This window comes from Chiroxiphia lanceolata, chromosome 9, assembly GCF_009829145.1.
Source record: "Chiroxiphia lanceolata isolate bChiLan1 chromosome 9, bChiLan1.pri, whole genome shotgun sequence".
Taxonomy (NCBI): Eukaryota; Metazoa; Chordata; class Aves; order Passeriformes; family Pipridae; genus Chiroxiphia; species Chiroxiphia lanceolata.
The window spans coordinates 30,869,732-30,895,204 of record NC_045645.1 but is presented as its reverse complement, the minus strand read 5'-3'; the positions used below and the strand labels follow the sequence as shown (position 1 = coordinate 30,895,204).

At 50.2% G+C, this 25,473-nt stretch overlaps 1 protein-coding gene across 1 annotated transcript; it reads right to left on the bottom strand.

Annotated features, from left to right (window-relative positions):
• Positions 1 to 34: 34 nt before the first annotated feature.
• Positions 35 to 25,473, bottom strand: NMNAT2 (nicotinamide nucleotide adenylyltransferase 2). Its single transcript, XM_032696080.1, has 11 exons — positions 25,267 to 25,473; positions 8,605 to 8,693; positions 7,835 to 7,902; positions 7,040 to 7,118; positions 5,882 to 6,011; positions 5,170 to 5,250; positions 5,022 to 5,066; positions 4,145 to 4,221; positions 3,016 to 3,117; positions 2,721 to 2,788; positions 35 to 2,595 (listed from the first exon to the last, which is right to left on the bottom strand). The coding sequence occupies exons 1-11, from the start codon at positions 25,349 to 25,351 to the stop codon at positions 2,493 to 2,495; spliced, it is 927 nt and encodes a 308-aa protein (XP_032551971.1). The 5' UTR covers positions 25,352 to 25,473; the 3' UTR covers positions 35 to 2,492.

Below are 25,473 nucleotides of genomic sequence, written 5' to 3'. Positions count from 1 at the left end.
ATGATTATTTTTTTCCCATACCCACCCAAATACATTTTTCCAAATGGGTCCCAGAGCTGAAGGACCTGTTACAAACCCCCCATCCCACCCCCCATCAGTGAGTTTTGCTGAGCTGATACACGAAGGCGCAGGTAAGACTAGTCAGACAGAATATACTCATCATCTGTACCACAACACTATGTCTCTAAGCCATGCCATCCTAACCATGATGGGGTGGGAAGCACTGGCATCCCCACGTCCCATCCCGCATACCTAAGGGAGGGAGGGAGGATCAGAGGTGGCTCTCGGGCATGACACCTTCCTTCCTTCTCCATCTCCTTTGTTTTACTTCCCCGTGTCTTTTCCTCAGTGGGAACCCACTGTCTTTCGTGCCCCTTCCAAGAGGCGCTGCCCCCCCAGGAGGTTCAGCCCTTCTGGTTGTGTTTTGGAGGCTGGTTGCCACCACTGCTGCTTCTCCTCCAGCTGGGAGCTGAGAAACACAGTGAGGTCTGGCAAGGAGGGGAGGCTGCTGTGTGGAATACCTTCTGTGTTGGGGTGGAGAGGGAGGGGAGACTGACAACCTGAATGTGTGACAACAATGGGTGGAGTCCAGCACCTGGTTAGTGGTTACCTCATGGATGAGGTGTCCCACCATGGGCACCTGCCCAGCACGTCAGCTGAGGGAGCTCAGTGGGGTGGTGCTGACCAGCTCCAGCTGGCTGAAGACCTCCCTGGAAAAGAGGCATTCCTGTTCTCTGAGTCCCCCACACACTCGCCACCCTCTCTGCTTTGGCATCTCCAAATCTCCTCATCCCATGGAATACGTATGCAACCACCTGGAGACACCGGAGCTGCTGCTGAGGGACTCAGCTGACAAATTTAGAACAGTTCCCGAACAAACCTCACCGTGCAGAGGGAAATCCCTGGCAAGGAAAGACCTCTTCTGGGGCCTTTGGGTGAGTCACATCACCTCTGTCCCTCATGATTTCCCTTCTGGGAAGGGCTGTGTCCTCCTGAAAAGTTGCCAGCTACTGTTCCTAAAATGCTGCCTGCTGCAAGGACCCTGTGACCGTGGCCTGCCTTGTTTTGTCCAAAGCTGTTTGCTGTTCCAAGGATGCCAGCAGCACCCAGCAGATCAAATTTAGTGCAAAGTCTCACCAATTGAAGCTTCAATGAGAGCTACTTTGTGGACTTTTAAGGGATGAAGTAGAGGAAATTTCACATCTTTCCTTGAAACACCATGGAGAACTCTCAGCTACAGGCAGCTGTACAGCTCCACCTGAAGCAATATAAGGTTAGATGGAGCAAAGGGAGAACAGAAGGTGAAGGGTAAACCTTCCTCCCTGTGGCTGTGACCTTCCCCAGGAGCTGTGCAGGGTCCTTGCACCCTAGGGATGCTCAGCAGGACACGAGCCTGCTCCAGCAACCCTCCTCTCCACAAGGCTTCAGTAATTGCTCCCTGTTACCTGCCCTGGCACGTCTCCACCAGGCTCCATCCTCGGCAACTGGAGGCACGTCACAGGTGGGAGAGCAGGAGTCTGGCATGTCCCAAGGGATGTGCGAAGTAGCCACAGCTGGTTTGGGAGGGGGAAAGTATCATGCATTTAATGAACTCTTCAAGAAGAGGAAGAGAGTCGGAGAGGCGGGAGAAGGGGGAAGTTTACAGACAGAAATAGTGATCTGAAGGCCAGAGGATGGTAATGGACCCAACCAGCTTTGGGGAAAATTGTCACCAGAGGTTTTGGCTCACTACCTCCTTCTTTCTACCTCATTTCTCGGCTCCATAAGTGGCAGATCCCTTTCTAGGTGCTGTGGGTTGGAGTAGAACATCACCCCAACTCAAGTCACCCAGGGAGTGGCTTGAGTTCTTGCAGCCAAGGGAAGGTGACACAACATTCTCCCTGCAATGCTTTGGCAGCGATGATTGCCAAGGCCTCTGCTCCCTTCTCCATGATTTTTCAGGACCAGGAGGAGGATTGGTTAGCTGGGCTGTCCTACTGCCGGTCTGGGAGGCTCACGTGCCATGAGGCACCGAGCCAGTGCCAACCAGGGTTTGGTTGGTCACCGTGTCGAGAGGCTCAAAGGGCTCGCGCTAAAACTATAGAATAAAAAAAATGCACCTAGATTTATTGAGCTTAAGTTCTGTAAGATGATGCAGAAGAGGCAGCCCCTGCTCTGAGCATGCTGGGAGGATGGACCAGGGGGCCTTTTCCCAGGGACATGCTGGGAGGGGGTGCCGGGGCAGCCTCCCCTTGAGCACACCAAGCACATCGCTCTTGGGCCGGTTCCCCCTCCCTCCCCACGTGTGCAGGGCAGGGCAGTACCCCAAAAAAGAGACCAAACTGTTCCCTGGGCGTTGCTGCACGATGGAGTGTTGGTGCCGGGGGTGAGAGGCAGACACGGGCAGGAGGCCATGGGATGGGGGGAGAGATGGAGACACGGACTGAGAGAGAGAAAAAAGAGTGATGGAGAGCTGCAGGCAGGCTGCAGGTAGGCTGCAAGGCCTCTGGCTCTTAGCCAGAGGCGTTGATGTACAGCTGGCTCTTGAGGATGTAGTCGATGACAGGCTGGCAGAGGTAATCCACGACGTGTCCATCCCCGTGCTGCAGGGCCAGTCTGGGGGCACGGGGAGAGAGAAAGGGATCAGAGCCCACTTGGATGGGTCAGGTGTCCATGTGAGGACAATGGAGGGGCTGGCTGGGGGCACCCTGCTCTTCCCCCAGTCCCCCTGCATCACCCACCTGCTTTTGGTGGAGCTGACGACCGACATAGGGTGGTTTGAGTCATCCTTCACCACCAGGATGTTGTTCTGCAAGGGAAGGAGGGAAAGGGATGGCTTAAAAGTGGGTGTCTGCCCCACCAGCCTCCCCACCCTGCTGGCCTTGGGGGGTGGCTGCGTGGTGGCTCATCCCCCCCGACCGCTGAGAGCATTTGACCCCGAGATATTTTGTGCCCTGTGGCAGAAGTGCTCTCCTGGGTAGAGAGAGGTTGTGGGTCCTCTCACAGCCTTCCCCGGCCATGTGTGCATCCACTCACTTTGTACTTGCGGAGGATGGAGGAGTGGTTCATGATCCGGTCGGGATCTGCTCCATCCCGGGGCACCACCACGATCCCGAACTCCCCGACGATCACCTCCATCTAGGAACAACCCAAAGCGTGGAGAGCTTTATAATCACCCCACACAAAACCTGCCACTGTCTGCCAACCCCCCCTACTCTGTGAAAGCTGGGCTGTGGTCTGGATGGAGATGGAAAGTGAGTTTGGGGATATGTCAGCAGCCTTTGGCAGAAATACAGAATTATCAAGGCAAGTGGTCTGCAGTGGATGAAATAAAAGGCACGGGGTTAAATCCCATTACTGGGTGATGAATTCAGACTTTGAGGAGAACTCGTGGTAGAAGGAGGTGGCAGCAGAAGAGGTTGCCTAAGGAGGACATTTTTGCATCCTTTGTGCTGGGCTTCAGGACTTGCCTCATCTCAGCTTTTTAAACCTTTCAGAGGAGACACCTGCCACCTAATTGCTTTACAAAACTTAGGACTGAAGATGTGGTAACTGAATTTAGAAATCATTGAGAGGTTCAAGGAGGGAGGTTTGTGCTGACTGCCTGATCTCAGCGAAGAGCTGGGGGAGACCCAGCACTGCTCTGGAGCAGCATGTGGGTCATTAACCCATCCTCTCTCCAGGGCTGGTGTTCTCCCATGAAAATGTGTCTTTTTCAGGCAAGGACCAACAGTAAAAGCTGTTGATTTGGCTCTAATTGTGTTTAATTTCTAATGTGTGGGCAACTTCTGTAAAGATCTTACTTCCTACCTGCGCACCTCACTCTGCTGGGATTGGCATCTACTTGATTCTGCCTCCTTTTGAGGGGCAAGGAGTGGAAGCACAGCCTTGGGATGGGCTCACCCTGCATCCCAGATTACATCCTCTGCATGAGCAGTGAGTGGGAGCAGGGCTTGAGTCTGTGGAAGCCCTGTGGAAGTGTGTAGGGGAGGTGAGGGTCAGGGTTGGGAAGGAGGAGGCAGTGGGGCCGGTGGGCACAGCTCCTGTCATCCCAAGAGACCTGAGTGGCTCCCAAGAGCATGGGGTGTGGGAAGCAGAGGAGGAGGAGGAGGAAGGGAGCCTGGGGAAGAGGAGCATGGAGGGATGCCCAGCAGTGGTGACTCACATCCGCCTCGTTCCAGAGACCAGGGATGCAGAAGGACTCCAGCAGGTCGCTGCCACAGAGCAGTAAGATGCGAAGCTCTGAAGAAAAGGAGAGAAGCTCACAGGTGTGAGCACATGGGGCTGAGCAGGCACCAGCCCCATAACTTCAGGGTTGGCTTCGCAGCTCAGCAAGAAAGTTGTGGCATGGGAAGGAGCTTTCTGCTCTGACGGGCCCCTAAAGATTTATTTATTTGCACAGCTACCAGAGAAAAGCCATAAACCCACTCAGAGGAGTGGGAAGAGATGGCTACATGGGAGGGTGCCTCCCTGTTCGGCATTTCCAGGTAGCCAAAGCCTCTGGGCTCTGTGTGGTGTAGGTGCTGGGATGCCTGTAGTGCCAGGCTGTGTGTGAGCTTGCCCATGAAATGGGTGTCAGAGCCACCAGCACTCTCTCCACACAGAGCTCTGGGTGATGTATGGTGGGGCCATGTCTGGGGCAGCCTGGTGGGCCTGAAACCCTTACAGGGCTTTAGAGGAAAGGGCAGCTGAAATCCCTCCTGCTACCGTTCAAGGCTTTGCAGGGCTGCAGGCATTGCCAGGATGGGATGACACCACCATGGGAGGGCACTTGGAGTGACTGTCAAGGTATGATGCCATGGCAGGTCTGCGTCTGCACTGGGGGCCGTGTCCCCACTGCTCACTCCATTATTTCAGCTGCTGTCTGCCAACAGGGCCAGGCTCAGCACAGTTAAGCACTGCTCCTGTTTCACCCCTGAGCCTCAGTAGCTGGCACCGGGGTGAGATGATTCTATATCCTTCACTTGCCCCTGGATCTTTTGTCCAGTAGCTCCCGAGCCACATAGCGCTGGCTCAGGGGAGCTGGGGGGCTGTGCACTCACCGATCTCCTCATATCGCATCACTGTCCCCAGGTTGGCATTTTCATCTGAGAAAGGGAAGAAAAAGAGAGGTGCTGGTGCCTGGCCTAGCACAGGGGGCTGGGAGGAGGGCTGGGGGCTGGACTGACACTGGACCTTTCCTCTACGTACCCACAAATGTGAAGCGTTCCATGGGTGGGCGAACACAGCAAATCCGGCTCAGGCTTTCTCCCACCTTCCCCAGGATCTTTGCTAAAGGTGAAGGAAAATTAATGGGAGAGAGGTGATGCAATTAACCAGTACAAGCTCTTCAGCCACCCTGGTCCTGCAAGATGCTCCTGTGCAGAAACTGCTCCCAGCACCTCCCCGCCACCTCCTTTCTTGGTATTAACTCCCCAGAGTGCTACCCTGTGCCTTAAAGAGACCAGCTGGACAGCTAAAAGCACTAAGAAAATCACAAGATGTCCATTTTTATGGGACTTAAGTAATGCTCCCGCTTCTCCCTAGCTAATATTTTCATGTCCCATATCCCACTGGTTCATAGGGGATCCAGCTCCATCATCTCTCCTGCCAGTTCTTCCCTTGCATGCACCCTGCGGGCACCAGGTACCTTTTCCTTTAGCTGCTCTTCAGCAGAACATCATCCAGCTGAAGCCCAGTGAGATTTTACAGCCATTTTATGCTGTTCTTGGCTCCCCTTGCTGTGCTGGATGGTAACTTCTCCATTGCACCCCCACCCCACCCTGGGCTTGGTGCACAGAGCCAGATGAGCCATCTATTCAAAGACAAGGTGATGGAGCACTGTTCCTAATGCTTGGCAGCCCTGGCTGGGAGGTAAGGGGTCAGTAGTCATCCCCCTCTTCCCTACCCTGATGCCACCTACCTGCAGTGGGCTTGTTGGAGACGTTGTTGTTGTTCTGGTAGATGTTCTGCGAGGACTCATTCTGGGGCTGGCCAATCACAGGGGTGATGGAAGGCGTGTTGACATTGGAGAGGATGCATCCAGTCACTCTCTGCAATGAGGGAGAAGTGTAGCTGGAAGAGCGTCTTCACTCCAGCAACCTCCCAAAACATTTTTGTCCCCATATCAAGCCTCCCCACCCTTGGCTCAAGGTCATCTTCAGCGACAGGTATGTCCAAGCTCACTTTAGGATCCCCAGTCCCATGAGCCCGGGGCCAGCAGGACCCTGTGGATAATGACTTGTGATTAAAGTAGTGTTAACTTTTTGTGTGGAGCCACGAGGCTGGCAAGGAGCAAACGTTCTCTTCTCCCTCCCAGTCCCTGCAGGAGAAGGAAAGCATGGCCGGCGACTCCCCAGCTTCAGCATCATGGTCCTTGGATGCACCGCACATTCTGCTGGGCTGGTTAATGCTGTGTCTCCTGTCTGGGCTGCCTGTAACTTTGTGTGATGCTCTTTCATTCATTTCCCATCTTTGGTTTTCTTGCTGTATCCAAGTGTGCCAACAGCCCTGCTTCCCTGCAGTCACCAGAGGGCAGCCATCTTTTCCCATGGCTCTAAGACCTGCCTGGGTTTTGGAGGGACTTTTTCTCCTGGGGTTTGTGCTCCCAGAGACTTCCCAGGTGCTGAATTTTTCCACTGAGTTTCTCCATCAGGTTCATACAGCAGTTTTGGCTCAGTGAGTGGGAAGGCCCATCCACCTCGCCTTCCCCTCTGGCAGGAGCCAGTAGGCAACAATAATGCTTGGCTTGTGCCCATCCCTGCCTTCTCTCTGCCTTCATCCCTGCTCCCCTCCTGGTGTTCCTGGGTCCAGGATGGCTGCTGCCTCCAGCTGGAGGGCCCAATTTCCTTCCAACATCAGAGCAAGGAGCTCAAAGTGGCTGTGACAAGGAATCTTATGCCTCTTCCAGGTCAGGATCTCACAGATGTTCCTGCAAGTCTTCTCTCATCCTGTCTCAGACATGTTTTAGTTGTCCCCACACTGGGGGAAGAGTAACCCCATTTCTGCACCCTCCCCATGCCCTCACTCCTGGGGGGTTCACCCCTGGTGTGGTTCACCCCTGGTGTGGGGACTGCCTCACCTTCATCAGGTCACGGTGGTGCTCCAGCACACTGCAGGTGGTCTGCCAGGTGTCCTGGTAGCACTCCCAGGGGTCCACCCTGCGGGAACACAGCAAGGCACCAGCGTTGGCCGATGGCCACCGGACCTCTTGGCCGTGCCACCTCCTCCCCACCGGGCTGGCCAGCAGTGCCACAAGCAGCTACCATCACTCCACAGGTGTGCCATAGACCACATCCTTCCTCCAGCCCTTCCACCCAGCCCTTCCTAACAGCTCTGGAGACCTGAACGTGTGCCAGGGTACCTTTCCGCTCTTGGTGCCCAACTAACCAGCTTTCATTGGGATTGGATGTGACTACACATGTCACAACCCTGTTTCTGAGGACAGCTCAAGGTGTTTCTGGTTCCACCTCAGCCACCAGATGCCATGTGGTGATGCTGGGAAGGTGAGAGTCTGTGGGTTGATGCTGCAGGTGTGGAAAGGGAAGGTGCCACAGCACAAACCTGGGGTGGGCTGAGTAACTTTGAGCCTTGCCCAGACACCACAGGCTGAGCAGGGGGCTTGCAAGACCTCCTGAATCCCCAGAGCTCCCTTGAAGGGTGGTCTAACCATCTGCATCTGTTCTCTGCTGGACTGGGAGAGGAAGGTCTTTGGTTTTTAATCAAGCTTAGGCTCAGAGAGGAGAAAGTCTGTCCTGGAGCTCTACCAGCTGGTGGCATCTCCGCTTTGCACACAGGCCTTTGCCACCGCGGTGCGGGGAAGGGGCAGGGGCTGCCAGGACGCTGATGTCACAGCAGGGTGGGCTCTGCCACTCACCTGATCCAGTCAGAGGACTGAACAGCCAGCTGGCACATGGTCAGGCGGTGCCGGCTCGAGACCAGACCCTGCAAAAGAGGGTGAAGGAGGAATGGTTACATCATACCCCGGCCAGCCTGAGCTTGCAAACTTTCCTGGGGCAGAACATCAGGCTCACTCAGGTGAGACAGGCCAGAAGGATTCGTTCCTGCCCATAAACATTTATTTAAGCTCCTGTTTGCTGGAAGGGAGGAGTTCCTGCTGGGCGTCAGCCCTGACTACGCACCAGGAGGTGAGATTTGCTCAGCACCACCACTCCCAGCTCTGTGCTGCAGCAGAGCCAGAGCTGGGGTGGTGGTTTCTTGATTAAATTTCTCCAGCTTTCAGGAGAGGAGGAAACTCTCCACTCCTAATTTGGAAAGTGCTTCTAAAGGCTACCGTTTTCATAGTTTCCATCCCCACAAAAAAAAAAAAAAAATTGGCTTTGAAATAATTAAAACAAAACCAAAAAACTACCCAGCAAGATGGCCACCACTGTTTTGGGTGAGAACGTTTCTCTTTGCTGTCTAGTACTTTGGTTGGTTGTAGGACCTTGCTGTGGCTTTTATCCAAAGAGTGAGTGGTTTCATCCTTTCCCTCCTCTCGGAGACTTTCCCATGGTCAGGAGCTGCCCCAGGCAGAAGATGAACAGGAAGGGACCATGGGTCAGGCAGTGCTGCCCAGTGCTCATCCCTGGTTTCAGAGATACCACTGCACACAGGAGGCAGAGAGGGAAAATGAGGACAACCCACCGTCTTCCCATAGGAGTCGTGCACGGGCGAGACGATGCCACCGATGACGATGAAGCGTCCGGTCTTGTGCAGGTAATCCCGGGCTCGCTCTGCGGGGGGAGGACAAGGAAAAAGGTGCAGGGGGGTTTAGCTGGACCCACTGAGCGCTGCAACACCATGGCACCCACCAGCCATGCCCCAGTTGGTCCCTCAGCAGCCTCACGGCTCTTACACCTCTCCCAGCCTGTGCCAACACCACGTGCTGCCCACGTCTGACAGACTTGCCAGAGTCCCTCCAGCCTCATGCCCATTCTCATGCTGGTATTTCCAAATGGTGACAATTGAGGATAAAAATACTGGGGAAGGGTTGCTAAATTCACATGATGTCCTACGTGCCCACCCCAGCTATTGAGACAGTAGCAAGAAAAAAGAAGATAGGAAAGGTAAAAGCAAAAAGGGAGATAAGATTGATGAGTCATTAGAAAGTCATTACAAAGAGCTTTTTTTTTTTTCCCAAGCAGAGGATCTGTAAATTATTTTGCATTTGCAAAAAAAAAGAACATTTCTGAAACTGAGGTGATTTTGGGATCTGTCAGCCATCCCAAGATGTCACTGTGCATCATATCCTTCAGCCACCCTGCTCAGAGGCTGGCACTTCCTCAGGGGATGTGGAGAAGTCGTGCCTGAAGGTGCAGCAGCAGTGGGGAGGCAGTTTCAGGGAGCCTTCCTCCCCCTCTCCACCTGCACCCAGCCCCAGTGGTGCCTCTCTTCAGCTCCCATGCCCTCCCTTCTGCTCTACTTCAGGGCAAAAATTCAACTCTGAAATTATTTTAGAGCTCCCTTGCAATAGCTTGGGATGGATGAGGAGCACTCATACATGCAGGGAAGTGAGGGGGGCTGAGCAGGGCTGGAAGGTTGGGTTGTCTTGGGGACAAACTTTTTATTAGAGCCTGTAGCAATAGAGCAAGGAGAGATGGTTTTAGATCTAAAGAGAGTCAGTTTAGATTAGATACGTGGAAGAAGGTTTTTACTCAGAGGGTGGGGAGGCCCTGGCACAGCTGTCGCTGCCCCATCCCTGCAAGTGTCCAAGGCCAGGTTGGATGGGGCTTGGAGCAACCTGGGCTAGTGGAAGGTGTCCCTGCCCATGGCAGGAGGTGGAAGGAGATGGGCTTTAAGATCCCTTTCAACCCAAACCTTTCCAGGATTCTATGTCACTTGGGCAAAATGATTATTTTTTTCTGAATTTTGACATTTCTACTAAGGAATATTGTTCAGCTGTTGTGTCAGCTAGAAGTCAATTTAGGAAATATAATTGCCATGGACCTTTTATCCCCCTCGAGGGCACTGAGCAGCCCCAGGCCTCTGTGACAGCCTGTGGATGATTTACCAGCCTCAATAAAACCTCCTCCTCAGACTCAACCAAAATCCTCACCCTGGCTACCTTCCCAGCTCTTGTGCCCTGGGTGCACCAGCCTCCAGGGAGGGAAAGCAGGCTTAAATCATTTGATGGGTGCAGGGAGTAAAATTCGATTGCCTGAATTAGATGTACTGAAATTATCCCTCCCTGCCCTCAAAATCCTGGGGGAGTACATGCAGAAAAACACAGCATTCTTGGGTGAGGTTTTTTTCAGGGGCAGGGAGGACCCAAGATTGATGGATCAGCATTTACCTTTCTATCACAATGCAATTTAAAATGTAAATTAAAAGAAAAAGTAAATTCCCTAATAAAAAAGATGCCATTGAGTTTTAAATAAACACAAACACATGCTTTGATTTCTCCCTGCTTCACTCTGACTTGATTTTACTTCCAAAAGACAATTAAAAACACTGATCTGTTAATCTTCACATATGGCATCTTTATAAAGTTCTCTCTTAAGACAAGCTGAACAACTTATGTGTAAGCTGTGCTTCATATTCTCAGGGTTGGATGATGGTATTAATTTGCCTTGAGTTTTTGGTGGCTGTTCCCCAAAAACACATACAACTAAAACTTGGGATCTGCATTTTTAAGAGTTTGTTGTCTACCACAGAAACAACAAACAGAATTTAAATAGGTATGGAAAATATATAAATGTATGGACCAGTAAACCCTTGCAAGGGAAGTATTTGGGCAGATGTGGGCTATGAAGGGAATGGAGGGCTGAGCAGGAAAGGGAAGACCTGCTTTCTGGTCCTACCTTGCCTAAGACTTGCAGAGCATGTTTTCACATCCCAGTCTGGTCCATTCTCACTTGTTTTTGGGGCAGAGCATGTCCCTTTGCTTGCAGGGCTGTGTCCATCAGGCGACTGCGCTGTCTCGCCTGTTTGTGTAGCTGTCAGCTAAGTCAGACCTTCACAGCATCCACTTCAAAGCTAAAGCCTTTAAAAAGATTGCATTTTCTTAAATGTCATGTCAAATCTTGTTTGGAGAGGAGCTGTGCCGCTAGTGGGGCTGGCACAGCGACAGGAACAGCCACCCTCACTGCTGGGATGGTGGCAGAGGATTCGGGGCAGGCGGCACTGTGGCTTCAGCGTGGCACAAGTAAGACACTGAGGTGCTGCAGCATGTCCAGAGAAGGGAACGGAGCCAGGGAAGGGTCTGGAGCACAAGTCTGACGAGGAGCAGCTGGGGGAGATCGGTCTGGAGAAAAGGAGGGACCTTCTCACTCCCTACAGATCCCTGGTGGGAGGGTGGAGCCAGGTGGGGGTCAGGCTCTGCTCCCAGGGAACAAGGGACAGGATGAGAAGAAGTGGGTTTAAATTGAATATTAGGAAAAATTTCTTCACAGAAAGTCTTGTCAAGCCCTGGCACAGCCGCCCAGGGCAGTGGTGGAGTCCCTATCCCTGGAGGGATTTAAAAGCAGTGCAGATGTGGTGCTTGGGGACATGGGTTAGTGGTGGACTTGGCAGCACTGGGGGAATGGCTGGACTCAATCTAAAGGGTACTTTCCAACCCAAATGATTCTGTGGTTCTATGATTCTAAAACTGCAGTGTTAGTTTGCAGCATCTAGGTGTGTCCTCGCTGCAATCATGATGTTGTGCTTAAAGCTTATTTTTATTTCTTTTACAGTTTGAATCTTCTTAGGCTACTTCTTAGCTTCAGTGGCTAAGTGGAGAAGACAACAGGCCTCCGTAGCCAAGCCTGTCCAAACATGTTACCTCATTGATCCTTGAGCCCTACCCTCTGCACAATGCAAGACCAAATTGCTTTAGCTCTTGTAAGAGACCTCGGGGGTGTTGGTTCATTCCCCACCCTGGGAGGAGGTTGCAGTGTCTCCTGGCACGGTATGTGCTCCTGGCATGTGCAGAAGGGGGTTTGGGTCTCAGCATCTTGAAATGGTGGGTGATCGGTGCTGTGGCTCCGTGTGAGGAGTAACTAGGGATTGGGTAGCAAGGGCAGGGAGACGGGATGGAGGTCACTGCTGGCACAGAAAGGGCAAAGTGGGTGAGTCTCTTGCTGTCCCTGGGTCTCTCATCCTGGAAGGGGGGCCGTGCATGGTGTGTGTCTGAGCTGAGGAGCTTCACACCCAAGCACAGCACTGGTCATTCTTCTGGGTTTCTGGAAACAGGACTCTGGGCTTGGTGGGTTATCGCTTTGAATCACTGTGGCTGCTTTGATTTTGTAGTGCTTTCTCCAAGCCCCCAGGTCCATGTTATCAGAAAAGACTTCTTTTCACAAAATTTGCTATGTCTTTTACGCAAAATATGCACATAACCGGTCTACTCTGGCCTCCAATCGGGAGGTCTGGAGACACACTATCTTTAACACTGTTACTTCTTTTGACAACGCATGCAGGATCACTCTTGAGGAGAAAAGACAACACAGAAAGAATCGTGTCTTGCAGAATATACCACCTAAGGAGTCTTTCTGCTGTGCCTTTTGCAACCGGACTTGTCTATCTCGCATTGGCCTTTTTAGCCACCAACGTGCTTGCAACAAACGTGGATAGAGCCCTCCCCAAATCTTCGCTCGCGAAGCCCAGCCATGTAAAAAAAAAAGGATATCAGGTTCGTGGTCTCCCTGCAGGCACTGAAGACACTGCAGTAGTTTTGTATTCTGGCCTATTCACCGTCTTTGATCTCAGCCTTCTGTCACGGCTTCCTAGCCCTTTCCCAGCCCATTTCTTGCCTGTTGAATGCTTATGATGTCCACAGACCATGCCAGACCCCAGAAACCCCCCTCCTGTATTTTCATTTTCTATGAGCACTTTATCTCCTGCCACACCCATGCAAGGATGTCGGCTTTGGAAGAGAAAAGCTCATTCCTTTTCCAGTGTAAATTGTCTGTAATGCTCCAGGCGGCCTCGATGGCTTTTAAACCTTGTTGACATAAATAAACTCCCAGTGATGGACCCTGCCAAGGCGTGCATTAGCCCACCGGCAGCGTCACTTGTGTGATGGGAAGCTCTCAGCGCCCTGGCTCCACGCCTGGCGGCTGGTGGATGACCTTAGCCTGGCTGTGTTGGGGAAGGAAGGGACAGGGGTGACACCTGGACTCATCCTAAGCACTGGTGACACCTCCCCGCTGCCCCAGCCCAGCTTTGCTCGCCCACCCTGCAAAGGCACTTCAAATATTTTTGGCTCTGCTGCTTTCCTGTGGGATGACGGTGGGGAAACACCAATCACTGGATGCACTCCAGGGCTACAAAAACGGTAAGTGGTGATGTTGTCCAGACTGAATGAAAAAATAGCATCCTGCTTCCCCAATAAGAAATCAGGCCTTATTTAGGAGATGTTTCTTTTGGAGGTTCCCACTGAGTATATTCAATCGCAACATCTCAACTCCTCTGGCGCTGCTCCATCACCTAAATTGACATTAATGAAATCAAATATTATTCATGTTCAATTTTTCAAGGTGTAATTTCAAATTTTATTTGCTTTGCCTTTACACCGGGGTCATCTGCACCCCCAAGATTCCTTTTTGCTTTTTTTTTGTTTGTTGTTTTTACAGAGTAAAGCCACCAGCAGGCTCTGATTTATGCCGCTTTCTCCATGAGGGTTGAAGCTGCAGTTCACTCACACTCTGTGCCAGCTCTCCAAAAACACGCACAAGGGTGGCAGGGAAGCAAGTTTTACACAGCCTAAATTGCTCTTCCCCAAGAACTGGGGAAGAGAAGGTGCACAGCCATAGGTGATGGAGAAGGCAAAACCATTGCCCAGGTGTCTCATTTTTGTTTCAAGGAATTTGGCCTCTGACATCCTTGGAGGGGAGGTGGGATGTGGCCATGAGGTGCCGAGGGCAAGGCAGGCGCTTCCCCACTCTCCTGCAGGGGAGAGTGACCCAGATACACCAGCACACTGTGTTTTATTCTCAACCTAGCAGCACTTGCAGGACCTAAATGGTGCTTCCAGAGCCCAGCTTGGGCACAGAGCCAGCAGTTACTCTCAGACTAATTGAATGATGTCTCTGTGTATATATATATATATATATGTATGCATGTATATATAAATCCTCTGAATCAGGGATGTATTCATCAGAAGTGTCCACCTCTCAAAGCCCAGCTCTCCTGCCTGGCAGCTCTCTTCCCCAGTCAGGGTCTTCACACACCCATCACCCACAGTCACACCTTGGTTAGAGCTGGGAAGACCATTGGTACCTCCCTTCCCTGAGCTTCCCAAAGGGACATTTCTACTAGAGCAAGCCCTGACTGCTCTTCAAGGGAGGTTTCTCCTATAGGCAGAAGCAGAAGAGTGGTTCTTCACCTTGAGATTGACCCCTTCCAAGGCAAGCCTGGGGAGATCCCAGTGTCCCACTGACCCACATAGCTTGTCCTGCCTTGAGCTCAGTGTCTCTTAGACAATCTCAGTCAGATTCCCAGAAGACTTTTGGTTGGTGGAAAAATCCCATTAAGCCCCCTAATGCTTAATGATTTTTATCTCCAAGCTAATTGCTCTGTTACACACTTTCCCCCAACCCTTTAATCCATAGCTGCACCCAGGCCCTGTAGAAATAACAAATTTGGGAAGGATTTCCATGCTAAATGTCTTCAGCTGTTGGTGCACATTTGTTTAATTGGCTTTTCATAAGCACAAAATACCAAATACCTCAAGACTCATGGTGGAAGTGAAGGCTGTGAAAGGCCTCAGGAAATGATGCTGCAGCATCTGACCTTTCCATCTCCCAGCCCACCCAGGTCCCCACCAGTGTCCAACTCAGAGCCACCTGAGTTATGACTAATGAGAGTCATGCTATCACCATCTGTTGACCACTCATGGTTTCACAGCAGAAGAGTGAAATTAGATGTTTAAACAAACTAAAAATAATAAAAGTAGGAGACCTGAGTCACAGTGAGCTGACCTAGAAATAGCAGAGCATTTGCTGGAGACCCAACTAGATGGGGCCTGGGCAGGGGACCTGGCTGGTCCCAGGTCATCTGGGTTTCTTAAATGAAGCCATAGAGGAACAACCTGTTTGATCTCATTGAAATTGAAACTGGAGGCATCCTATTTTTCCTCTCTTTTTTTCAGAACTGGGGTATTGCAATGGCCGGTATGTGTGAGAAGTTACGCAGGAGCCTGGTAAGAGATCCTGCAGGTCCCAGAGCTTGAGACGAAGCATCTGAGGAAGAGCCTGGCAAAACAACCTCCTGGAGCAGCCAACCCCGCTGCAGTGGAGCAGGTTAGAGGAGGCATTATCCATCAGGTGAGCAACATGAGGAGAAATACAGGCGTGTTGAGATGAAGCTACCACCAGCTCCTCCAGGTAGGGACTGGACCTCCTTTTCTGTCAGGTAGGTAGGTGATCAGCCCAGTGCTGTCACTCACACCACTTCTACAGAGAAGCAACATAACATTGCTCAGAGATCTCCATCCTGGCATCACGGGGAGAGCAGGAATATCCTCAGCACCTTGCCGGATCTCACCTGAAGGATAGGCAGCTCAGTCCTGACAAGGTGCCCTTGTTAAATACCTCCACGTGGTATTTAACGCCCAGAGCTGCTTTCTGGGCATCTTAGAGGTTTTGGGGCTAACAAGGTGAGGGGAAACATCTAATAAGGTAAAAGCAACTCTTGGTAGGTAAAAGGCTGGGCTGGATGGGGCTTGGAGCCAAGCTGGTCTAGGGGGAGGCGTCCCTGCCCACAGCAGTGGGGTTGTAACACAATGCTCTTTAAGGTCTCTTCCAAACTATTCTGTGATTCTAAAAATGGATGATGAAGGCAACTTCACCTGAAGAAGGAGTTTTTTTGAGCTCTCTGCTGCAGGGCAGCATCAAAGCACCTTGCTTAGAAACCCTCAGAGAAGGATTAATCATCTCTAGGTAAGACGAGTGTATGGATGGTATTGAAGAGTGAAAGGTCGTGTACCTTTCCCTGTCTGGTGCACTAGCTGCCAAGTCAGCAAGGGCTGCGCATGCTGTAGTGTGGTGCAGGGTGGAGTGAGTTTCCCTCTTCCAGTGTAGTATTCTCCTTGTTTTTTAGAGAGAAATGTGCTAAAATGTGGATTTGCCAGTGCTTGGTGTAAAACGCCACTCTGAGCACCAGGGTTTATTCAAGTACAAACCAGGGGAATGGACATCACTTGAGGCTGGGCTGGGAGAAAGCGGTCAGAGGGATTTTGGTTGAAGCCCGTCTCTCCTATGGGGTTTTTGAGGCTAACAGCTTCCAGCTGGTGTAAAGAGACATAACATGCCACCCACAGTAAAGCAACATCAATTTGTGGCACGAATCTGGCCTAGAGCTGGTATTCTGTGGTTGTGTCTCAGCTTCAATAACAGTCTAAATATCAGGAGCAAAAATAAACTGTTTGGCAAGCAAAGGGGAGGATATTCCAGATAGTCCTGAGTGTTCCATTTGAACCAATTTTTGTAATCCTGGGCCCATGGAGAGTCACACAGGACAAGAGTAGCAGCAAAAGGCAATATTTTCATTATCCTGCCATGGTTTTGTATTTCGCTTTCATCAGAATGTGGGTGGAACATCCAAAATAGGACAGGCACCTCAGTGTACATCCCTGGAGAGGTCCTGGTCCACATCTCAGCCAGGGAAATTGGTTATCACTCAGTGCCTTTAAAAAAAAAAAAAAAAAAAAAGGGAAATAAACCCCCAACGGATTTCCACGCTTGTTTTCCAGTGCCCTAATTTCTCTGTGGAAGCGCTCCGTTTGTTTTGATTTCCGAGCCGTTGTAGCACATCAAAGGCAGTGCTTTGTAACCCTGGCGTGTGTCGTGCTGCTCCTTCAGGCTGACGCACGGCAGGATCACAACCCCACCAGGAGCAGGGGATTGATGGCTCTCAGTTCCCCGTGGAGCACAGATGGGTGGCATTTGCGCTGCAGCTCTTTGCTGGTCTTGGGCTGCCTCCACGAGGGCTGGCCCCTGTGTGTGGGCCTGACCCTTGTTTTGTCTTTGCCAGCAAAGCATTCGGAGATGCTGACCTCGCCTGGGACCAGTGTTGGCTGAACCAGGCAGGCAGAAAATATCCCACGTACAGAGATGCAGAAAGGCCAGGGGGATGGTGGTGACAGTGTGGGGTGGCAGAGGCAGCCACGGTAGGACTTCAGCCTTTTGGTGACACCAGCGGGATGTCACATTCCCGTTTTGTACTAGTGAAACCCTCTCTCTTTGTAGATCTATTCCTAAGACCTCACTTACCCCAAGAGAAGCATCAACAATATCTTTGCACAAAGCACAAGTTCCAGAAGCAAAGCTACACCTTTTAGCATCCCAATTCAGCTTGTGCTGGCAAAACTGGATTTTCTGCTTCCCCTTGCCAATAAACCCTAGTGAAATGTCATCTCTTCAGGGAAGGCTTAAGCTCAATTAGGGGCTGTTGGGTTATCGATGAAAATAGAAACCTTTGTGGAGCAGAAGCTGAGCAAATCCTTCCTTGCCTGGCTCAGAGAAGGACTCTCCACCCATCCCATGGGGAGCTTCTCTACCTTTGCTTCCTATTCCAGATCCAAAACAGACTTATCTCAGTTCATCATCTTCTCCTGGGGCAAGCCCTACAGTGGCTCTTGAAAATACATAATTCTATAGACTCTAGGTTTCTCTGTTCCCAAATATTAATTTAGCAGTTTTCTGCTGGTATGACCAAGCTACATCCAGCAGCTCAGGCTTACTGAAGGAAACCACTTGATGCTGGAAAGGGACAGGCAAAAATGAGCTCCCGACCTGGGTTGTCTTTTCTGGATGTGACTGCACACTATCAACATGTGTAAGCAATGCTGCTTTGAGGGGATAAGACCTGTGTCCTATCTCTGGTTTGTTTGCAGGGCTTTGTCTGGCTTTCTCTATGAAGGGCGCTCTGAAAATTGAGTCCTGCTTAGCTGGACACTGGCGGCACCATGGGACTGCTTAGACTGAGGGGTTATAAATGCCACAGAAGGCATGCTCATCTCAAAATCCAAAGGTGACCTGACCCTGTCTCTATCTTGGGCTGATTTTTCTGTCTTAGAAGTTGTTGAGTCTTTCTGTGGCTGCTTTGGGTTCCCTGGTCCCAGGTGGAGATTGAGGTTAGGGTTAAGGTTAGGGTAAAGTTTGGGGTTACCTGTGCTGCACACTCAACATAGCTGAACTATTTCTGCTTGGCCTTCGACCGCAAGTAGTGGGATGTGGTCTTGACCCCAGCTCTGATGCCTCTCTGTGCCTTCTTCCCTGACTCAGGGGATCCCTTGCAGCCCCCCAGCCTTGCTGCCAGAAGGGATTTTCCAAGCCTGGAGGGTGCAGGGGTGAGGATGCCTATTTTGGGCCAGCTGCTGCTCAGATGCACAAAGATCAGCCTGCTCATGACCCACTCCTACCCCAACCCCCACTACGGTGGTACCCGACCCACAGCAGCCTGGCAGGGAAAGGAGGGATGTGACTCCACCTCGGTGCACCAGTCAGGAGAGGTTTAGTGAGCTGCCCAAGGTCACACTGGAGATGTGGGCTGCCACTGATGGGGTTTAGCATGCAGCTAATCAATACGGCATCGGACGGGCTGCTATTAAAAAACATCAGAGAAGATGGTAAGGGATGTGAGAGAATTGTAGTGAGTGCAAATGGCTCTTAAATAGAAGTAGAGCCCCTGTTTCTCTCTTGAATGAGGTTGTAGCACTGGATTTCTCACTGTCAAGTTTGTTTATAGTCGATGGAAGTAAAAGATGGTACGTGGCACATTTTGGGAGGTGGCATTGTCATAGAAACAATGTGATGTCTCACAGACCGTAATAAATACTGCTAAATATTTAAGAGCTTATAAATGTTTTAAAAGAATCCCTGAGTAGTTATTGATGGAGTTTAATCTCGTGCTTGGGAAAACTCCTCCTCACTTTGGGTCATAAAGAGGAGAGGAAACGCTTGAGATGCAGGAAGCCGGTGATAAAGGCAATGAAAAAAGGAGCCTGTATGGGGTACAGTGACAGGAATGGGACATTAACTGATCTATAATGGCACACAAAAGAGCCATGGGTGCTGCAGTCCTGCCTGTGCTGCTCTGTTCTCCCAGCACAGCACCCAAGAATCTGCAGTTTCAGCATGTTTTGGGCAAGCGCTGGATGTGGAGTCATGTCAGTGACTCACCCACCACGGCATAAGGCTGGGCTGAGGGGTTTCACTGTCTGCCATCACATCAAGCCAGAAGCACCTGGGGATGGGCACAATCTGCCCTCCCAGACCCCTTGCACTGATGAAATGTTTCAGCTGTTTTCTGTGATTTCAGCTGCTTGGATGGCAGTGGAAGCTCCTCAGCTGCGTTGCAGAGAGGCGAGCTCGGATGCTACAGCTCCCCTGGGCCGACAAATCAACCTGAGTGTTGTGAGATCTGTCCTGGCTCTGTCTCGGTCAGGTCCTTGCTGGTGCTGCTGAGCCCCCCCACTGCCATGCAGAGCCAAGCCAGGGCTCAGTCAGGCTCTCGCTGTCCATCCGGTCCTCTCAGAACCCCCTCACCCCTCCTGCTCCATCAATCGCTCCCGCTAATTACGCATTCTGATTCCAGCCCAGAGATGAAATGGAACCAGGAGGCAGCCTCGCAGGGGCCCAGACTTCTTACTCATGTTGCAGACAGCAGAGCAAAACCTCTCTCGAGCTCCTGATGAGCTTTTGTTGGATGTAGACAGGGAATTTTGCTTCTGGACATTTGTAGATGTATTCCCATTTGAGCAAAAGGGGAAAGGGTGAGCTGTCATTCTGCTCAGGCATTTCTCCCAGCTCCATCCCAGGCAGCGACGCTCTCATTAAACTGCTCTGCAGTTCAGTCATCTCAATCAAATATGAAAAAGTGATTTTTGAAATTCGGGATGTTAAACAACACATCTTAAACAAAAGCCTCAGCTCCTGCCTCTTCATCCCTCTTTACTTATGGAACTCTATCCCTTCATCTCAAACCAGCCTTTGTGGGATGCAGCAGCTCTCAGTGCTGCTCCTATACAAGGACTGCAGTGGATAATCAAGGAGCAGCCTGCTGGGGTTTTTAATTGCTCAAATTTTCTTAAGAAGCCAAGTGGAGAGTTTTACTTCTGATCGCAGTCTTTCATTGTTTTCCGTCAGAAATGGTTTTTACCCAGCTGTTGGTTGGGATATAAACTCTCCTCAACAACAGATGCACATAGGATCTAGGGAAAATTTAATTCTAAGTAGACAAAAAGGGAAGAATAGTGGTGATTTGCTGACTTTCAGGATTCAGCTTATCTACGAGCAATGTTCTTCTGTGCGAGTCCAGGTCCTGGCACTGTTTGAAATGAAGTAGGTGGGAAACTCTATGGCCAAACATGTTTAAAAACAGCTGAGGTACCAAGACTCCCTACAAGAAGGTAACGTCTGAACAACATCTCACAAACCCCTTCCTCCTACAGGAACATACCTGGAGCAACCCATCACCCCATGAACCAACACAGAGGAGATGAGAGTCAGGATACAGGCAGATGATACAGATATAATTAAATTGCCTATTTGCTATTGAATGTTTGATAGTGCCCAAAAAATAGCAGTAAAAAAAATCCTCTGACAGAGTCAAACAGTAATATCCCAACCATTTTTTGGGGGGTGTTACCCAACCTGCTGCCTCTGAGTGCAGCTCTGAGCATCCCCAAGGATCCCAGAGTCCAATTGGCTGGACCTTATGGGCACCTGGAGGGGGGAAGGACAGCTAAAACCTTCCCCTGCACAGGCAGGGATGTCCCCAGTGAAGTTCTGCTACTCAAAGGTTGATGAGAAAAGGTGGAAAAGGGGATGGAGAGGTAATCCGAACCCTGGAGATGAAGCTGTGTCAGGCTACTCTTACAACTGGGCAGAAATAAAACCCTGTTTGATGAGCAAGGCTGTTTGATTGAAGCCAGAAGTTTACACATAAAAGGATGGATTGTGAGGAATTTCAGAACTCTAAAAAGGCAAGAAAAAAATGTTTAATGTGCTAAAAGGGGGAATGTGGGCAATTACAGAGCAGCCTTTTCTTCTATGATTCAAGAAAAATGAATTTAAAAAAATATTGAGATGCTGCATCTTGATTGACCTCCCCACCAAATCCTTCATTTCAGTCTGCAGAAATCATCAGTCTGATTTTCACATATCCATGGGACAGTACAAGCCTTTTCCCCTGCAGAACTACGAAGAAACTCATCTCGGCGTCTTCCTTCCAGCTCCAGCAGTTTATTGGCTCCCTCTCCGGTCCTGGAACACACAAACCCTGGAGCCTCTGACCTTGCCTGGTGATGCCTTTAATCCCAATATTTTACCCAAGACCACCTTCAAACCGAACCATGGGGTTTTTTTGATTGAAAAAACGTGCTTTCTACCTTGCTCTGCAGAGCTGCCCTTTGATTTTCAAGCTCTTGAACACAGTTGTATTGGGGCTCCCTGAGCGGGGCCAAGGTGGGGAAATGATTTAATTGTCAAAGCAAGCACAGGCTCGTTGTCTGGCAGGGCACCGGCACAGCCTTCAGCGCATTAGCAGGGCTGCACAGATTAGGTTTTGCTTTTGACATTGGTCCCTTGGCTTTTGTCCTTTGGGTGGCATTGTTTGCACGGGAAGGAAGCAGGAGGCAAACCGTGAGGAGGCCAAGATGGAGGGAGATGTCCTTTAGGCAGCAAATTCTACTCTGTGTGTCCCCAGCGATGCGGCACCAAGATACCAAAGCCAGCGTGGGGATGCCTCAGAGAAGGATCCCTTCCTGAGCTGGCTGCAGGGGAGGAGGGCTGAGCTTCAACCCATGCTCAGAGTTCCTCTGAGTGTCAGCAGGAAATTAAGGTGAATTGGTTGGAGCTTGATGTGTGCTGGCCGAGGTGAGCAGCAGTGGTGGGGTTTTCATGTGGCTTTAACACAGAGATTTCTTCTCAATCTTATTTTTCTCCAATTTTTGCATGGGCTGCTCTGCTATTTCTTCTCTGTATCTCTTTAGGATATAAATGGAGTTTCATTTCAGGTGAAAGGCCATCAGTGTTCATGTCAAGCTTTAGAAAGAACCTCTACCCTCTCTCTCCTCCTGCCTTATCTCCCTGCCACAGTGGCATCCCAAACTTTTTCTCATAGCCACCTAAAGCTAGGAAATACAACTCAAATTTGTGACTCAGAACATACGTATATCTCAAAGCACAGCAGATACCACAAATAACTCTGAGAGTTTTCAGGACTGTGTGGGTGTTTGTGTCAACCCCTTGGTAAGGATGGCTGTACAGCACCGTATCTCACCTACTTTTTTTGTTATGTGTTATGTATCTTATGCTAAGTATTAATTTATATGTATGATATACATTTTATACACACAAATGTGGATCAACTTCATCTGGGGGGCCCCAGTGATCCAGAGTTGTTACTGGCAGAGGATGGAGGGAGCCCTGTTGTGGGAAGTTCAGTTCCACACACAAGGCTCAGTGGTGTGTTGCACTTGCAGATTTGGGGTTGTAAGAAGAATCCCAGCTTTCTGGAAACCCAAGGCTAATGATGAGTCTTAAATTCACATGACTGGTGGAAAGAATAGCCCACTAGGAACCTTTCCCCCACTAGAAGAGAATTCCACATAATTAGCCCATCTCCTATTCAGGCAAAAATCCTATGGGAAAAGGTTGGCTTTTGGCCTGAATAAAAAATGGTAAAATCCATACTGAGAAAAATGATGGTTGTCATATAATGATGTGTCTGCAGTGACATACCCATGCAAATACTGTACTTCCTTCTGGCTTAATTAGTGCCATGTGTTAAAGAAATAAATTTTCTCTCTCTACGTTAAGCAAAAAGTTCTATCAGGCTCTCAAAGCCCAAGTATTTGTCTGAATGATAAAGACCACATTTTTGCATAAATTCAGCTGTTTAAAATGCAACACTTATAGGATGGAGCACTGTTTTGGTTGAACTGTACAGCACAGAGCAGAATAACACAGATTTTGATTGAGATTCCCATGGCTTCACATAATTATTATTTTAGATTTGGGGGGAAGCGTTCCTCAAATAAAAATGATCAGGGATCAGGTAAATTCTGTCTTTTCCCTGTGGAAGTCTCACTTGTCCCTATCAGGTATCTCAAGACTTATGTTCCAGGATTTCTACAGGATACATGCATAGAAAATTTCCACATCAAGCTATCCTCTGAGCTAAAACATGTCTTCCTGAAAGATGTCTGAGTGTTTGTTTACAGCCTTCAGGTGATGGAGAATCCATCAGGTACCCAGGTACTTTCTCCTACTACATGATTACCTTCACTCAAACCCACACACCATATCTGTAGCTTGAAGTTGTGCAGGATCCAAAGCTGCTCTTGGCATGTCACCAGTCCTAATTCTGCTGAATAAAGGAGCCCCCTTCCACCAGATATCACATATCCCTCCACCAAGCAGATCAAGTTGCCCCTTAACATCTTAAAGAATGGATCCAGACTGAGCCTCTCTAGTCTCTTGCCACAAAGCCCGGCTTCTGGAGCTAACATAATTCTTGTCACTGGTCCTCTGAGAAGGGCTTTGCTAATGCTGTACATGAAAATAAAACAGCCTTTCTTCTTCTGCTTGATATTCCCCTCCTTGTATCTGCAAGGATCGCATTTGCTGCTGTATTTTCAGCACCACACAGAGTTTGCATTCAGTGGGCTGTGTACAATCCTTCCTCAGTCCCCGACACCATTGCTGTTTGGCAGAAGACATTTGCCTGTTGTTTATATTGGATGTGCGTTCTTCCTTGCTGGACATATGACTTTGCATTTGACTTCGCTGTTTGAACAAGCCCTTTTTACCAAACACCCCGAGTCAGGGAGCACAACTGTCTCATTACCAGCATGAATTGCTATTCTGACCTCTTTGGGGTCATTGGCACTTTTTAGCAGCAGGGATTATATATTTTCTTTCACATCTTTGATAAACATACTCAACAGTACTGAGAAAAAAAAAATCTCATTTTGAATCTATAAGAACACCCACTGCATACTAATATCTCACCAATCTTTATTTTCTAAAATATCTTCTTACTGGTTTTTAGTCCACTGAATATGGGCTGCCTTGATATTTTCAGTATTACTTAATCAAAATAGGGCTAAATGTGAATTATAGAAATCTGATTCATCAGTGGTTGCTTCTATCAACCACGTCCCTGTAATTTCATGTAATTATTATTTTTATTTTTAAATAGTTCCTCTTGATCCTTGTTAGCAATTTCTTTTAGCTTAAGAAATAGGATTTTTTTGAAATTTCAGGTATGTTGTTGCCCAGGACCACATTTTTCTGGCACTTATGAAATGGAATAACAATGTGATCATTTGCATCTAGAAAGCCATAATTTTCTAGCCTGCTGCCCAACTCGTTATGGTCTACAAAAACAAGGTCTGACGTAGAAATACCTCAAGCTGATTTCAATTATTTTTGCACTTAAAAACTTCTGTACAGCTTTTAGAAACCCCAGGGATGCTTCTCCAGCAGTAGCACAAGACCTTCGGCATCTGCTCCCCAGCCTCAAATCTCCTATCAGGCATAAAGGATGGATCCTGCCTCTGCACTCCAAGAAGGGATATTAAAGGAGCTGATCTTTCTATTCTCCTTTTTTCAGTGGTCTGCAGTGGACACCTCACCCTCTCAGGACTCCTCCCCACCCCAAGTGAGTTGCTGTTTTCATAAGGGATCTTCAGGTATTTCGAGCTTTACCCAAACCGTCAGTATTTATGGCATGTCAGACTGCCTTTGATGGAGATTGCCCTCCCTCCCTTTCTCTCTCCCTCCCTCCTTCCCTCTTGTCTTGCCTGAACAGGCTGTAGCAGTGATTTTAGCATCCCCATCATCTGTATCATAGCATGGATGCTTGGTAATATCCATCATCTCATAGGAACATTTCCCATTCCTCAGACCTGGCATCAATCTAAACATCGGGTACTCTAATATCTTGATTAACTGCCTGTATTTTTGTTGACTTCCGTGCCTGGCTGTGGCTGCCTGGCTCTCTCTCCTCCCTGGCTAGAGGAGATGGAAGTGCTGCAGCGGCCGCAGGCTCGCAGACCCCGGGGCTGAGCGGCAGCGGACAAACACGGCCAGGACCGACACCGGGGACTCCGGGGAGCGAGCGTGACAAGGGGAGTCCAGAGGGGAGAACCCCGCTGTCCGAAGGGGACAGCCCCTAGGGATGAGGGCCAGGTCGGGGAGGCCCGGGCGGTCCCCGCTCGCAGCGCGTTCAGCACCACCGGCCGCGGACAGCGCCCGGCCCCGCCGCGGACCCCGGAGCGGGGCTGTCCCCCGAGCACACCCCGAGCACACCCCGACCCCCCTTCAGCCCCCCCCTCCCCACCGCGGGGTGCAGCCCCTCGCCGCGGGCACTGACCGAACATCTGGATGTGGCCCTTGGTGATGGGGTTGAAGCTGCCGCAGGCCAGCAGGATAACGTGGGTCTTGGTGGTCTCGGTCATGGTGCGGCCCTGCCCGGCCCCGCCGCGGTCTGTGGCTCGGTGCGGCTGCGGGAAGGAGGAGGGAGGAGGGATGGAGCGGGGCCGGGCGGGAGCGGGGGCGGCGCCGCGGCTGCGGGAGCGGG

Excerpts from the sequence above, each read along its gene's own strand:
- NMNAT2 (XM_032696080.1), bottom strand. The coding sequence starts at position 25,351 with ATGACCGAGACCACCAAGACCCACGTTATCCTGCTGGCCTGCGGCAGC. Across the intron at positions 7,903-8,604 it reads ACGACTCCTATGGGAAGACG|GGTCTGGTCTCGAGCCGGCA; the intron begins GTGGGTTGTCCT and ends CCTCTTTTGCAG. Across the intron at positions 2,789-3,015 it reads CCATCCTCCGCAAGTACAAA|AACAACATCCTGGTGGTGAA; the intron begins GTGAGTGGATGC and ends CTTCCCTTGCAG.